This window comes from Acartia tonsa, chromosome 2 (assembly GCF_053477335.1).
Source record: "Acartia tonsa isolate MP-2025a chromosome 2, ASM5347733v1, whole genome shotgun sequence".
Classification (NCBI taxonomy): domain Eukaryota; kingdom Metazoa; phylum Arthropoda; class Copepoda; order Calanoida; family Acartiidae; genus Acartia; species Acartia tonsa.
Window position 1 is genome coordinate 4,346,722 of NC_137261.1, and position 13,923 is coordinate 4,360,644.

The window sequence follows — 13,923 nt, forward strand, 5'->3', positions numbered from 1 at the left end:
TTTGGAAAACTTTACATGTGTGATGACCAAAAACTTAATCAATTATATTTTTAATTTTATAAAAGTAATAAAATAATTCACTTAATCATGCTTAAGGAGGGGGGTGGGGGGGGGGGGGGGGTTAAATAACTTCTATGACTCTAAAAAAAAGGACTAGAATTGCTTTTTCTCTCGAAAAATTATACAATTCTGAATAATTTAATTTTCAGTCTGGACCACACTTTTGACTTTTTAAAAAATAGTGCTTTTCTTCTAAAAACCATTTAAGGAGGTTGTATGTACACTCATTTACCCCCCGCCCCCCTTAAGACGTCCCTGTTCATTAAAATTTTTAGTAAAATACTTAATAATCTTTTGCAAACTTTTTGTAACATAAACATTTTTATTATACTCTTTTTTATATCGGTGTCTTTTGATAAGAAAATATCATGATTTACAACAACGATTATCGTCAAAACTTGCGGCAAACTACATTACTTTACATAGAGACAGGCAGCGATAGCAGTGATTTATTAACATAAAAATTTCTTTGTATTTTTAAAAGCGAAGCTTTTCTATAATTAGGGTCGGTCCGTCCGTACGTCCGTCCGAGATAGATAGCTTTCATTCGTTAATTTAGGCATGTTAGAATTGTCCTATCGATTTCAAACTTTGCATGATGATTCCTGTAGTAGTTGGGTACGATTTAGAAAGCGTAGCAACTCTATAATCATTACCAGAATGTCCGTACGTCCATTTTAAACATGTTGATTTTTCTACTTTTTTAACAACAAATTTTCAATTGTTTTAATTATCCGTTTGATCTGATTTTTGGTATATTGATTCCTGGGACAACAAAGAACAATATCATAAGCGAAGCAACTCTATAATCAAGTCCAAAAATGTAAGTATGTCCATAAACATTATCCTGTTTTTAAGCAGTTTTTCAACAAATTTACCTACAATTTTGATTCGACATTTATAATTTATGTTCCGATTTTTCAGTTTAGATACTATACAAGTGTTAATGTCCGTTTGTCCTACCGTTTCAGTGCTTCGCTTTTATGGATGTTGTCATCCTTGTTTACAAATATTTCTTAACATGATTAACTAGTCATAATAATAAAGTGAAAAGATAACAAAAACATAAAACAAAAATTTGTAATTTAACATATTAATTTTGATATATTTTTTCAATTGAATAAAAAATACTTAAAATAAAATGCATCTTCATGAATTTAAAACATATTATTTTATGTACAACTAGCGGATACGCCCATAGATGCCTCTAGGGATACTTAAAGTGGTAGGGGTTAAATTCACCCCCCCCCCACATTTTATAAATTTAGTTTTTAAAGAAAAATTAAAAAACTTTCCCTCCCAAATTTAGGGCCGTAGTACCTTCCCCTAAAATAGTTATAAAACTTTTCAGGACCAATAAGAAGCTACACTATAAAAAAGAACCATATCTTAGTATTAGGATTCTTCAAGACTTGGGTGGCAAGTTATTTATCTAAAACTTAGTTCTCCCAAACATTTATAATTTTTTATTTAAAATAATTTTCTAAAGCAGCTAGTGTCTCTTTTCCACCAAGGGCCAAATCAAATTCAAAGGTGCCTTCGGCTTCATTTTCTAATATTTTCAAGCTCTTCCGTAGGTAGCTTAGGCTTTGTTTCAGGTTTTGTTCTGCTTTCTGTTTGTCCATTGTCATCTGGTATTTACCTATGGTTACCAGGGCACAACTTAACTCATACAGAATTACACCTAAAATTTTATTATATTAGGAAGAATTATATAGTAATACAATTCAAATCTTCTAAGAGAAGTGAATCTAATTATATAGTACGTATCTATAAGCAGGATAAGATTTAATTAGAGTATGTCCATATGTTTGTCTGTCTTTAACAGATATCTCTCATCGTTGATTTTTAGCATGTTAAAGTCGCCCCATGATGATTCTTGTAACAGTTAGGTACAAATTACAAAGCGCAGTAACTCTGTGATTAATATAAGAAATTGCTAAAACAAGCTTCCTCAAATAGTTTCATTGCAATTTGTTAATAGTTACCTTGTCTGGAAGTATAGGGTTGAATAATATCAAGAAATTTTAAAACATCTTCACATAACACTCTCTTTCTATCCAACTGTTGCAAGCTTAGATCTAAATAATAATATATTAAATATTTTTACAAAAAAACTTGCAATTAAAAATTGCATTAATTCGTATAATAAATAATATTTATATTGTATTAACTCAAATTGACAACACTAGGAAAAGGACGATGAATTTATCATATTTTAAAAGCAAAAGTATTAAATTTTCAATTTAACTATCAGCTGAATTTTAAAATTATAAAATGATGATTTCAATGAGGCTTACAAGCGGCTTAACCGCGACTGCCAAGCCCTGATAGAATCTGTAAAATCTGCAAAAAATATTTGCAACCAAATATTACCTTGAAGTAAAAATCCATGACTTCTGCCGTACATGCCACATAGTTGATATTTTATTTTCAACAGTAAACCATGACCATCATGCAGCAACTGACTGTATTTTTTCAATAACTTTTCTGCTTCCTATTTAGAAAATTTTTATTGGATATATTATATCATGATAAAAAGTCATGGGTAGAAATTTCGTAGGGATAGAATTTTCGTCTTAATCAATTCATATGAGAATGACAACATCCAAAAGTAGGCAGAGACAGGTACTTAAAATTTTATAACCACTTTATCTTATTAGTTGGCTAGAATAGAAAACTTTGGGTACTTTTATTGCATTATTATTGGCTGGTTCCAAACTATTAGTGTTCAAACTTTTCATCTAATCAATTTGATCTACAATAAGGGCAATTTTGTTTATTATCATAGGGGATGAAATAAAAGAGTAGATGTTTCTTGTTTACATAGACATATTTTTTGTACAATAAAACATTAAATAATAGTTATTTATCGCATTGTATTATAGACAGCTTTTTGCTTATACAGTACATGAATCGGTTCTGATCTGGCGGATAATAATTACTTTCTAAGCCATAGAGGACAAATGATTACCTGAACTGTACACTCAGGTTTTTCAACAATTAAAATGTCGTCTTTGATTTTAGTAAGTAGCGACTGAACTTTGGTGTACTTGACATCTGTTTTACAGCTGTTACACTTCCATATGCTGTTATCCTATGGAAAAGCAATTTTTAAAATCTTTTTCTTGTTTTCATTCGAATCTGGTGGATAGGAACCGGTTCTCATCCATACGAAAAAACTATGTCTAGCATCGTATTATATCCAACTTTCTACGAATATAGAAATGTACAATCATAAGATTAAAACCAGTTTTTTAGCCCATGCCTTCGGCACCTCGGGGCTAAAAAACTGGTTTTAATCTTATAATTGTACATTCTATATCTGCAGAAAGCTGACTATAATATGATGCGAGAAATAACTATTATGTCATTTATTTTGTGAATATAACCTAATATTTTTGACAAAACATCTATAATAACTTCATACTGATAGTAAATAAAATAAAATAATTTTAAATGCAAATCTCACAAAGAAGCTGATTCAATCATTAGTGTGCACAGAGATTCAAAATTAGGGTTAAACCTTTAATTGGTGAAAAAAGGGGAAATATCTGAATAATATCTTATTTTTGTAAAAAAAAAGCAACTGCCATTGAAAAGAAATAATAAAATGTCACTCACATCTTTGGAAGGAAGAAGTTGACTGGTGGGTTTCTTGTTTGTCTTGAGACAGGTAAAACATTTTAATGTTCCACAGTTTGTCTCCAGTTCAACTGGATCAATACATCTTCAAAATTAACTATAATAATTATTTAGAAAATTTTCTGGATTTTTTATTCACAATTACTTAAACTTCTCAAGTTTGTATTGTCCATAGGAAAGCTTTGTATATACTTGCTATTGAAGTGCATGATTAATGATTATGAAAACAACCCTAATGTTTCTATTATCATTTGACAATGCAGTGGTGGTAACCATTTCATTAGGAATCATTAGTAATGACATTCATGTGGATTCGAACTTAAACCATCCCGTCAATGAGCAGATACACCATATGTTACACCCCAGATTGATACTCAGAGATTTAATAGATTTAAAAGTTTTAACTTTAATTTTATCGTGAAAGTAACTTCTAATTCTTCTAAGTAAGAGCAAAGGTTTTAATTTTAAGCATAGAGATGGAATAATCAAAATCACCTTGGACATTGACAGGTGAAAAGTTTATCATTCATCAATTTTGTCTGCCTCAAAATTGTTGGTTCCAAAAGATCCGTGTAACTGAAATTAATTAAAGTTAATAAAAATCATAAAAATCATGAAGAATTTCTTTTACTTAAAAAATATATTTGGTTCACTTATCCTAAAACTCTTTTAATTCTCCTCCACACCCCCCTACCATAATCTAATTTGTTTTACTATATGTACATTATAATTATAATATACATCTTTATATTTATATGATCAGAGGCACACCCATGAGAAGCAAAGCAAGCCTACATAAATTGTTTAATTCTCAGCATACCCCCCTAAAAAAATTTTCAATTACTGAAAATTTTGTACTTTCAATTAATGGTAAAATAAACAGTTTTTTTACATCTTTTTCTACTCATTTTCTTTAACTTTTTCAAAGAACAAAATAAAATAATAGTATGATGTGAAGCTACTTTACAAGAGCTTAAAGACTGTCAGACGATTTCTCTGTTTAATGAGGTGAGACATTATTAGGAAATAATTTTCCCTGAAACTTGAATACTATCAAGCCACAAAATAAAGATAAGGAAAATATGTTTGTAAGAAGACAATTAAAGAACGACAAACTAACAAATTAACCAACATTGAAAATTAAAGAGTATTTTTTTTCTAAATAATTACCTTATTGTTATTTGTTCCCCTTTCTTGATTGGTCTTATTGCTCGTAATACAAATTTAAGATCACCTTCCTAAAAAATAAAGATGTCACAAACTTTTATATTTTATAGCATAAACTGACTTTTTTTTATGCATAACTAATATTTTTGTATAACTTTTTCAAGCGAAATACATATGAAAGACTTTTTAAAGTTTTGATTTAAAGCTAAAGGCATTCTCAAACAACTTCCAGCCATTAGAATCTCAATCTTTTGTGATTTTATATCATGCCTCACTCTAGTCTACTAGATAATAATCCTTGAATAAAAGTAACAGGGTGTCAATCTTTAATGATGGATTGTGCTAACCGCTGAATCAACATAGTTCTCTTTTACAATGTCACGTACATTCCTATAGGTCCTGAGAAGATTTTTAACTGTTTAGACTTGAAACTGAAATTTTAAAAAATTGTTAAGTACTAAGAACAAAAGAGTGGGAAATTTTACTAGATAATAATCTATAATACAAAGTAGAATGATGTCTGTCTGTCCGTCTGTCCCTTAAGATCTCGGTAACCACAGAACCGATCGGATTCTACTCTTCAGGGAATATACTTACTGGTCCTGTGGTGGTTTTAAGCTAGTTTCTTGGGGGGGGGGGGGGGTACTCCCAAACCCCCAAAAAATGAAAATTCCCCTCCCCCCCCCGAAAAAAAAAAATCTTGGAAGACTATGGTGCGCAGCACCAGAATTTTTTATTTTTTTTCAAATTACCTCATTGGGCAAAGCCCCTAGAGGCTAGGTGCGAAGCCGCTAGTATATGATAACTTACTAGAGAACTAATAGATTGTTCAGCACTAGGAACACATGAATGGGACATCATACTTGCTACATAATAATATATAATAACTTACTAGAGAACTAATAGATTGTTCAGCACTAGGAACACATGAATGGGACATCATACTTGCTACCAGATAGGAACTCCGGATCTATAAGAAAGAAAAAAGAGGGTTAGAACTATAAAGTATGAAAATGGGAATTATATATTCATCAATGTTCAAAACTGGTCAAAGTCATACTTGAAAAAAATTTCAACTAAGAAGGATGAAACACTCTGTAGCATTGGACACGAACTATTGATCAGATCAGGCATCAGTAGAATTTCATCTGTAGCACTTTTCCAATATTATAATATTAAAATTATTACATTTCTATTTTGTAAGTACAAAAAAAATTTGCTTAGATTAAACTCGTTTAAAAATAAAGAAGAAACCAGAATCTAAATCTTTAAAACTGGAAGAAAATGCCCCCATAGTTTAAAAGTCAAAATTCATATTTCATATAAAATAAGTGTTGTAATCAATTTGATAGAATATTTCTGAAAGATAAACCACCTAACACACTAAAATACACCTGAAAGTATGCAGTAATTAAGTAATCTTTTTTGGGAGAGGGGGGGTTGATAGATTACTGAATTGGATAGGATAATGCTAAAGTTTTCATAGAATTAGAAGGATGTATTAATTGAAAAGTCAAATAGCAATCAGAAAGAAGAATGAAAGAAGGACAAAGATTTTTGTTACAAATAAAGAAAGAAAAGGTTATGCACCTTAATTTCAGAGAAAAAGGAATTGTCACAAATTCATGTATTTTTCATTAGTTTAATCATATATTATTTGTATAAATCATTTTGTAAAAGTAACAGAATCTGTATCTTTGTGACTGTGTGGTTCTCTTTTACAATATAATTCTCATAGGTAACACCACCCAATATAGAGAATTTTGAAAAAAAATAAACTAATATTGAAGGATGTGGAAAACACCCTAAATTGGAGTTAAGAAACTACATTTCAGTACAGGAATAATGATTACAAAATTATTCCATTAATTTAACATTAATCATACAAAAAAAATTCTAGAATAGTTAAAAATTTTAATATTAAAACCAGTTTTGTTAGTTTTAAATTTTATGTAATACGATGCCATACACATTTTTTTATATTGCCAAGAATCGGTTCTAATCCAGCAGATAATAATTGGTATCAAAGCCAAACATGAAAATATTCTTAATTCCAAAATAAAGTAACCTAACCTTAGTCCACTGTAAGTTGTTAGGATCATCTTGAGAACTTTGATGGGATGGAGGTAACAGTTTACTACAGTTTTAAACAGACATTTAATACAGGGAGTAAGGGATAGAATCAGCAAAGATTTTCTGTAATTTTAGTCGGTCCCTGCGTCCGTCATTACTTTACAGAAGCCTCTTAGCGCTAGGTAAGCTAGAAATTCATCGATTTAAAATTTGCATCATGATTCCTGTATCAGTTAGGTAAGAATTAGAAATCGTAGCAACTGTTTAATCGTTGCTAGAAAGTACGAACGTCCATTTAAAACATGACGAATTTTATCTTTTTTGGCAACAATTTGTTGTTGTATGATATATCTATCCTATTCATCTGATTTTTGTAATAATGATTCCTAGAAAAACAAGATACAATATTATATAAGCGATGCGTCTCTCTTATCTGGCACTAAAAAAGCAAGCATGTCCTGAAACAACATCCTATATTTTCGCAATTTTTCAACAAGTATATAACGATGTTGTTTTGACTTATAGAATAATACTCTGTTTATTAAGTTCTGACACTCTGCAAGTGTTAATGTTCGTTTGTCCTCTTTTTTTATGCTTAAATTGATTTTCAATTAAATGTCATATTTTCCTGAATGTATTTGTGTAGCAGATTCCAAAAATATTAATAATTTCCTCGATATTTGTTTCAATTTCTGGACTTACTGTCTCCAGGATATACCTGAAACAGGTACAAAAATATCATTTAAATCAAAGCATTGTTTAAAATTGATAATTAAATTATTTTTTTTTGTGGTAGGGGGTGTTTCATCCTTTAGGAGAGTAGCTTTAAACCACCGCAGAAGCATTAGCTACATTCCCTTAAGAGTAGAACCCAATTGGTTCAGTGGTCACCAAGATCTTAAGCTTCAGACTGATGGACGGCATACACAGTTTTACTTTGTATTATAGATAGATGAATGCATTCATGTATGGATTTAATTTAAATCAAGTAAACAGCTAGGCCTACCAATCATTTCCCTATCTTAGTGAGGATTAGGCGAGGATGAGGATCAAGAAGTGAGTACCATAATACCAACCCAATGTCAATTTTACATCTGGGGTAAACATTTTTTATTTTTGATGAAGGAAGCGTAGACATTTATTTTCACGCTTGGTCTGGACATCCAAGGAGTTTAGTTTTTTTTCCAGATACGATTCCATTTTTTAAAATTGAGTTTCTGAACTGTAGAATTAAAGAGTCCAAGTCTTACCTGGCAGAAGGCATCTCCATATCTAGCCAGTTAGGTGACTGTTTCCAGTCTTCTATCTGAGGATCAAGAAGGTTGATCTTCTTCCATTTCTCCTAATTACAATTATATACAAAATTTTTGTGGCGGTTAAATTACTTTACATGTGTTATGAATTGTTTGACTTTTTACATTCTAACTCATAAAAACAACAGGTTGTATGTATGTTTGTACTGATGGATCTCGCTAAAAGCTCAACCGATATGATTGTTCTTCACAGTGTAGCTTGACATTGGTCCTGGGAGGGATAATACATATTTTCAAGGAGGGTGCCACCACCAACCAAGAGAAATCGCCTAAAAACAAAATTAACCTCCTCCCCCCTAAAAAAAAACAAGAATTGAAAGTAAGAGAAAATCGATCCCCCCCCCCCTTCCACACCCCACCTAAAAGGCCTCTTAGGGGCGTAGCAGCTTGTGAAATTACAGACCTAAACTTGTAAACGGATTAAAGTCTTCTAAATTTCTTTCTTTTTTAAATGAAGAAAATATTATACTCCAAATAAAAATTATTTGTCTTATTGACTAGACTATAAAAGTTTTTTTTAATTTTTAATCAATATAATAGATTTGAAATCTGCATAAAATTTTAAGGATTTTTTATAAAATTAGTTTTTTATATAATTCTTTATTTAAAGGCGCAAATACAAATTAAGTTAAATAATTTTGAGATCTGTGATTGGTGGATTGAAAACTATCTGCGCTCTGATTGGAGAAGCTTAAGTGACGTACATCATTCAACCAATTAGAGCGTAGGTAGTTTCCAATCCAGCTATCCTATTGGTCGAAATTTATTAACTTAAATCGTATTTGCGCCTTTAAATAAAGAATTATATAAAAAACGAATTTTATAAAAAATCCTTAAAATTTTATGCAGATTTCAAATCTATTATATTGATTAAAAATCTTTCCAACTTTTATAGTCTATTATTGACCCTAAATCCCATCTTATTTAAATCATAAAGTTAATAATAATTCTGATAATAATTTAAAATTTCCTTACAAATGTATAAATATATTACAAATATAATATTACAAATCTCAAAAGAATTTATTTTGCAAATTATATGCATTAAAATTTGCACTAATTAGACACTAATATTCATTTTAACACAACACACGCCATTTTAATTTATGCACATAAATACTACTTTGCTTTTTTTTACAATAAACTAAATTGAAACTTGTTTATTAGCTTAGCTACTCTATAATTTAAAATGTCATCTGTAAGCTACGTTGAAAACTATTTATATTTTTCGCAGGAATCTAAAGGGATAAGACAATTGATGTACAATGTACATACTATATACCCAATGATTAAAATTAACGTTTATGTAAATATACTAAAATTGTTGGTTTAAAAAATTAAACACTGCTGGTTGAAACCAACCAATTAAAGTTCAAAGAATTGCTCCAAATGTTTAGGCCAACGATTGAGAAAACGATTGTTTATATTTGAGAACTAGTATAATTAACAGTCGAATGTCCTCTCCGTTCCTACTCTTAATATGTATGTAAAATATTTAATATTTGTGATCTTCCTATTTATTGATGTTATCATCATTGTTTCATAACTTTTTTGTTAAATTCTATAATCCAACCTGATTTGTATTTTTACATAGTAGAATTCTTATTGTAAGCAAAGCATTATAGTTTATTGATTCCAAGTTAAATTTTCCTGTAAGCTTGTTCTTCAATGTATCCCTAAATAGAATTAAAATAAAATTTCAAATTATCATCCATAAGCATTTCAGATTGTTGCTTGATATGGACGTACTTACTTATTGAGACGTAAGTATAAGGTTGCTACATTAAATACTAATAATATTAATTCTGTGAAAAAAATTATGGGACAATTACATCATGTAAACATCTAATAAAAAGAGAATCAATATGTTTAATACACAAACTTTCTGATGACGAATATAGAGTTGCTACGCTTTCCAGTTTTTAACTATTTATTTCAGGAATCTTCATTGCAGCTTTGAAATATTAAACTGTCTTAACCTTTTAAAATATCAAATGTTTTATATTTAAACTAGCGGCTACACCCCTCACTAGATGCCTCTAGGGGCACTTAAGGTAGGAGGGTGGAAAGTCGACATCATCCAATTTTAAATTTAAGTTTCAAAAGATTTTTAAAAATATTTTTAGGGGGAGGGGTGTGAAGACACCCTTCCTAAAATTAGTTTAAAACCTTCCCAGGACCTATAAGAAGCTTGACTGTAAAGGAGAACAATATCGGTTCAGCGGTTAGCGAGATCCTTCGTGACAGACAAAAAACGCTTACTACTTTATATTATAGGATGGAAATAAAATACTTAAACTTCCGCTGAATTTAACTTAAATAAAAAACAGGAATAGACTTTAAACCAAAATATGTTTAAACTCCTAACTGTGTAATATATATATTTCAAGTATTTTGTCACCTTTTTTTAGCCAACAAATTACATTCTTGTGAAGTATGGGTGCTTTTGAATGGGCAGTGATCTCCACAAACTGGCCAACTACATCCACGACACTCCTTAGCTTCAGTTAGGTTCCTAAAAGATTGAATAGTTGTATTTTTATGATTATTTTTCTTCCTTTTTAAACATGTATAACTTTTAGTATATGCTAATCTTTTCTCCATTATTTAAATGTTTACTGAGTATAAAACTGAATAAATACATGGAGATAATATTTACCTGTAACATTTTATACAGATAATATTATTAAAGGAGCTGACAGGTCCATGAACATGGAGATAATATTTACCTGTAACTTGTTATACAGATAATATTATTATAGAAGCTGACAGGTCTATGAACATGGAGATAATATTTACCTGTAACATGTTATACAGATAATATTATTATAGGAGCTGACAGGTCTATGAACATGGGTATAATATTTACCTGTAACATGTTATACAGATAATATTATTAAAGGACCTGACAGGTCCATGAACATGGAGATAATATTTACCTATAACATGTTATACAGATAATATTATTATAGGAGCTGACAGGTCCATGAACATGGGGATAATATTTACTTGTAACATGTTATACAGATAATATTATTATAGGAGCTGACAGGTCCATGAACATGGAGATAATATTTACCTGTAATATGTTATACAGATAATATTATTATAGGATCTGACAGGTCCATGAACATGGAGATAATATTTACCTGTAACATGTTATACAGATAATATTATTATAGGAGCTGACAGGTCCATGAACATGGGGATAATATTTACCTGTAACATGTTATACAGATAATATCATAATAGGAGCTGACAGGTTCATGAACATGGAGATAATATTTACCTGTAACATGTTATACAGATAATATTATTATAGGAGCTGACAGGTCCATGAACATGGGGATAATATTTACCTGTAACATGTAATACAGATAATATTATTATAGGAGCTGACAGGTCCATGAACATGGGGATAATATTTACCTATAACATGTTATGCAGATAATATTATTATAGGAGCTGACAGGTCCATGAACATGGGGATAATATTTACTTGTAACATGTTATACAGATAATATTATTATAGGAGCTGACAGGTTCATGAACATGGGGATAATATTTACCTGTAACATGTTATACAGATAATATTATTATAGGAGCTGACAGGTCCATGAACATGGGGATAATATTTACTTGTAACATGTTATACAAATACTATTATTATAGGAGCTGACAGGTCCATGAACATGGAGATAATATTTACCTGTAACATGTTATACTGATAATATTATTATAGGAGCTGACAGGTCCATGAACATGGGGATAATATTTACCTGTAACATGTTATACTGATAATATTGTTATAGGAGCTGACAGGTCCATGAACATGGGGATAATATTTACCTGTAACATGTTATACTGATAATATTATTATAGGAGCTGACAGGTCCATGAACATGGGGATAATATTTACTTGTAACATGTTATACAAATACTATTATTATAGGAGCTGACAGGTCCATGAACATGGAGATAATATTTACCTGTAACATGTTATACAGATAATATTATTATAAGAGCTGACAGGTCCATGAACATGGGGATAATATTTACCTGTAACATGTTATACTGATAATATTATTATAGGAGCTGACAGGTCCATGAACATGGGGATAATATTTACCTGTAACATGTTATACTGATAATATTGTTATAGGAGCTGACAGGTCCATGAACATGGAGATAATATTTACCTGTAACATGTTATACAGATAATATTATTATAAGAGCTGACAGGTCCATGAACAAGGGGATAATCCACAAACAGTATTTCGCCAGGCTCTACATTTCTACATAAAAAAAAAATTTTATTGAAAAAATAATCATTTTTTAATGACTTGAAGCAAATAAATTATACAAAAGTAAAGATAGACACTCTATAATTGAGGTTTGTACGTATGTCATTGTCCATCTAATTAATCTTTTCTAAGGATTTAAAGATTGCCAAAAACACGATTATCATTGACTTATGATTAACATTACCTTAAAGCAATGAGATATCTTCCATATTTTGAGTCTTTTTCAAGGCCCCAGGTTTTTCCACCTCCACCTTAATTATAAAATATGCTTTAAAGCAGGGATCTTAAGGGATAAGACAATTGACGTTAATTTATTGTTAATCGTCAATTTAAAAAAAAGGAACGAATCCATTCTATACAAAAGATAAAATGTGTTTATAAAATTTTGGATCTCAGAATGATCTACGGTCCAATGTCCCCAACCTCTCAATGTTTAAATGAAGCGCAGATACTCTATAATAAGTAAAGTAAAATGGGTGTCCAGTCAATGTTTTTGATTAATTTTTAAATTTGCAAAGAAACAATAACGCAAAATTCAACGAGAAATCTAATACTAATGAAGTATTTTATGATTTGTTGACAATACATGCTAAATTGAATGACTCTAGTAATTCTTTATTGATTTTAAAAACTACGCAAGTTGTTGATTATTGTCCTTTCGAGATCTAAATTTAAAAAAATAAAATATTACTATACCATAAATGTCTTGTGCATAAATCAACTTTTTCTCTTCTTCATTCATTTCTATTTTTTTTTATCAATATACAATGTTCTATAACAAATAAATAAGTTTTACTATGGGTACAGTTTTGAGTAAAATGTTGAAGCGACTAGTTATGCTAAATATTTGAAAAACAGTGAAAGAGGGAGAAAGACAACTAACTATACAGAATCGGTGTCCCCACAAAAAAATGTGTAGAATTCCACACAGCAAGAATAAATTTTTTCGTATTCATTCAAATCCGGTGGATAGGAACCGGTTCTCATCCATACGAAAAAACTATGTCTAGCATCGTATTATATCCAGCTTTCTACTAATATAAAAATGTATAATCATAAGATTAAAATCAGTTTTAATCTTATAATTGTACATTCTATATCCGCGGAAAGCCGTTTATAATACGATGCGAGAAATAACTATTCCCGTACGAAACCGATTAATATCCGCAGGATTAGAACCAGTTCTCAGACATACTGAAAAAATCATGTATAGCATCATATTACAGACAATTTTCGTTTGGTCCATCGGAAAATCCAAAACTGGTTTTAATCTTAATATCTGCAGATGGCTGTCCATAATACGATCCGAAAAATAACTATTACGAAGCTGCGATATATCTTACTGCCCGTAAAACTATAAC

General features: G+C 30.2%; 1 protein-coding gene across 1 annotated transcript; it reads right to left on the bottom strand.

Moving 5' to 3' along the window:
• Positions 1-1,503: 1,503 nt before the first annotated feature.
• Positions 1,504-13,391, bottom strand: LOC145334269 (SET domain-containing protein SmydA-8-like). Its single transcript, XM_080179653.1, has 16 exons — positions 13,259-13,391; positions 12,747-12,813; positions 12,458-12,553; positions 10,660-10,773; positions 9,832-9,934; positions 8,196-8,287; positions 7,574-7,663; positions 6,946-7,009; positions 5,765-5,842; positions 4,876-4,943; positions 4,201-4,281; positions 3,685-3,790; positions 3,035-3,157; positions 2,437-2,557; positions 2,049-2,141; positions 1,504-1,744 (listed from the first exon to the last, which is right to left on the bottom strand). The coding sequence occupies exons 1-16, from the start codon at positions 13,302-13,304 to the stop codon at positions 1,527-1,529; spliced, it is 1,560 nt and encodes a 519-aa protein (XP_080035779.1). The 5' UTR covers positions 13,305-13,391; the 3' UTR covers positions 1,504-1,526.
• Positions 13,392-13,923: the final 532 nt, after the last annotated feature.

Coding starts and splice junctions, on each gene's coding strand:
- LOC145334269 (XM_080179653.1), bottom strand. CDS start 13,304: ATGAATGAAGAAGAGAAAAAGTTGATTTATGCACAAGACATTTATG. Junction 12,814..13,258: donor TTATGCACAAGACATTTATG/GTATAGTAATAT, acceptor TTTATAATTAAG/GTGGAGGTGGAAAAACCTGG. Junction 9,935..10,659: donor AATTTGTTGGCTAAAAAAAG/GTGACAAAATAC, acceptor AATTCTATTTAG/GGATACATTGAAGAACAAGC.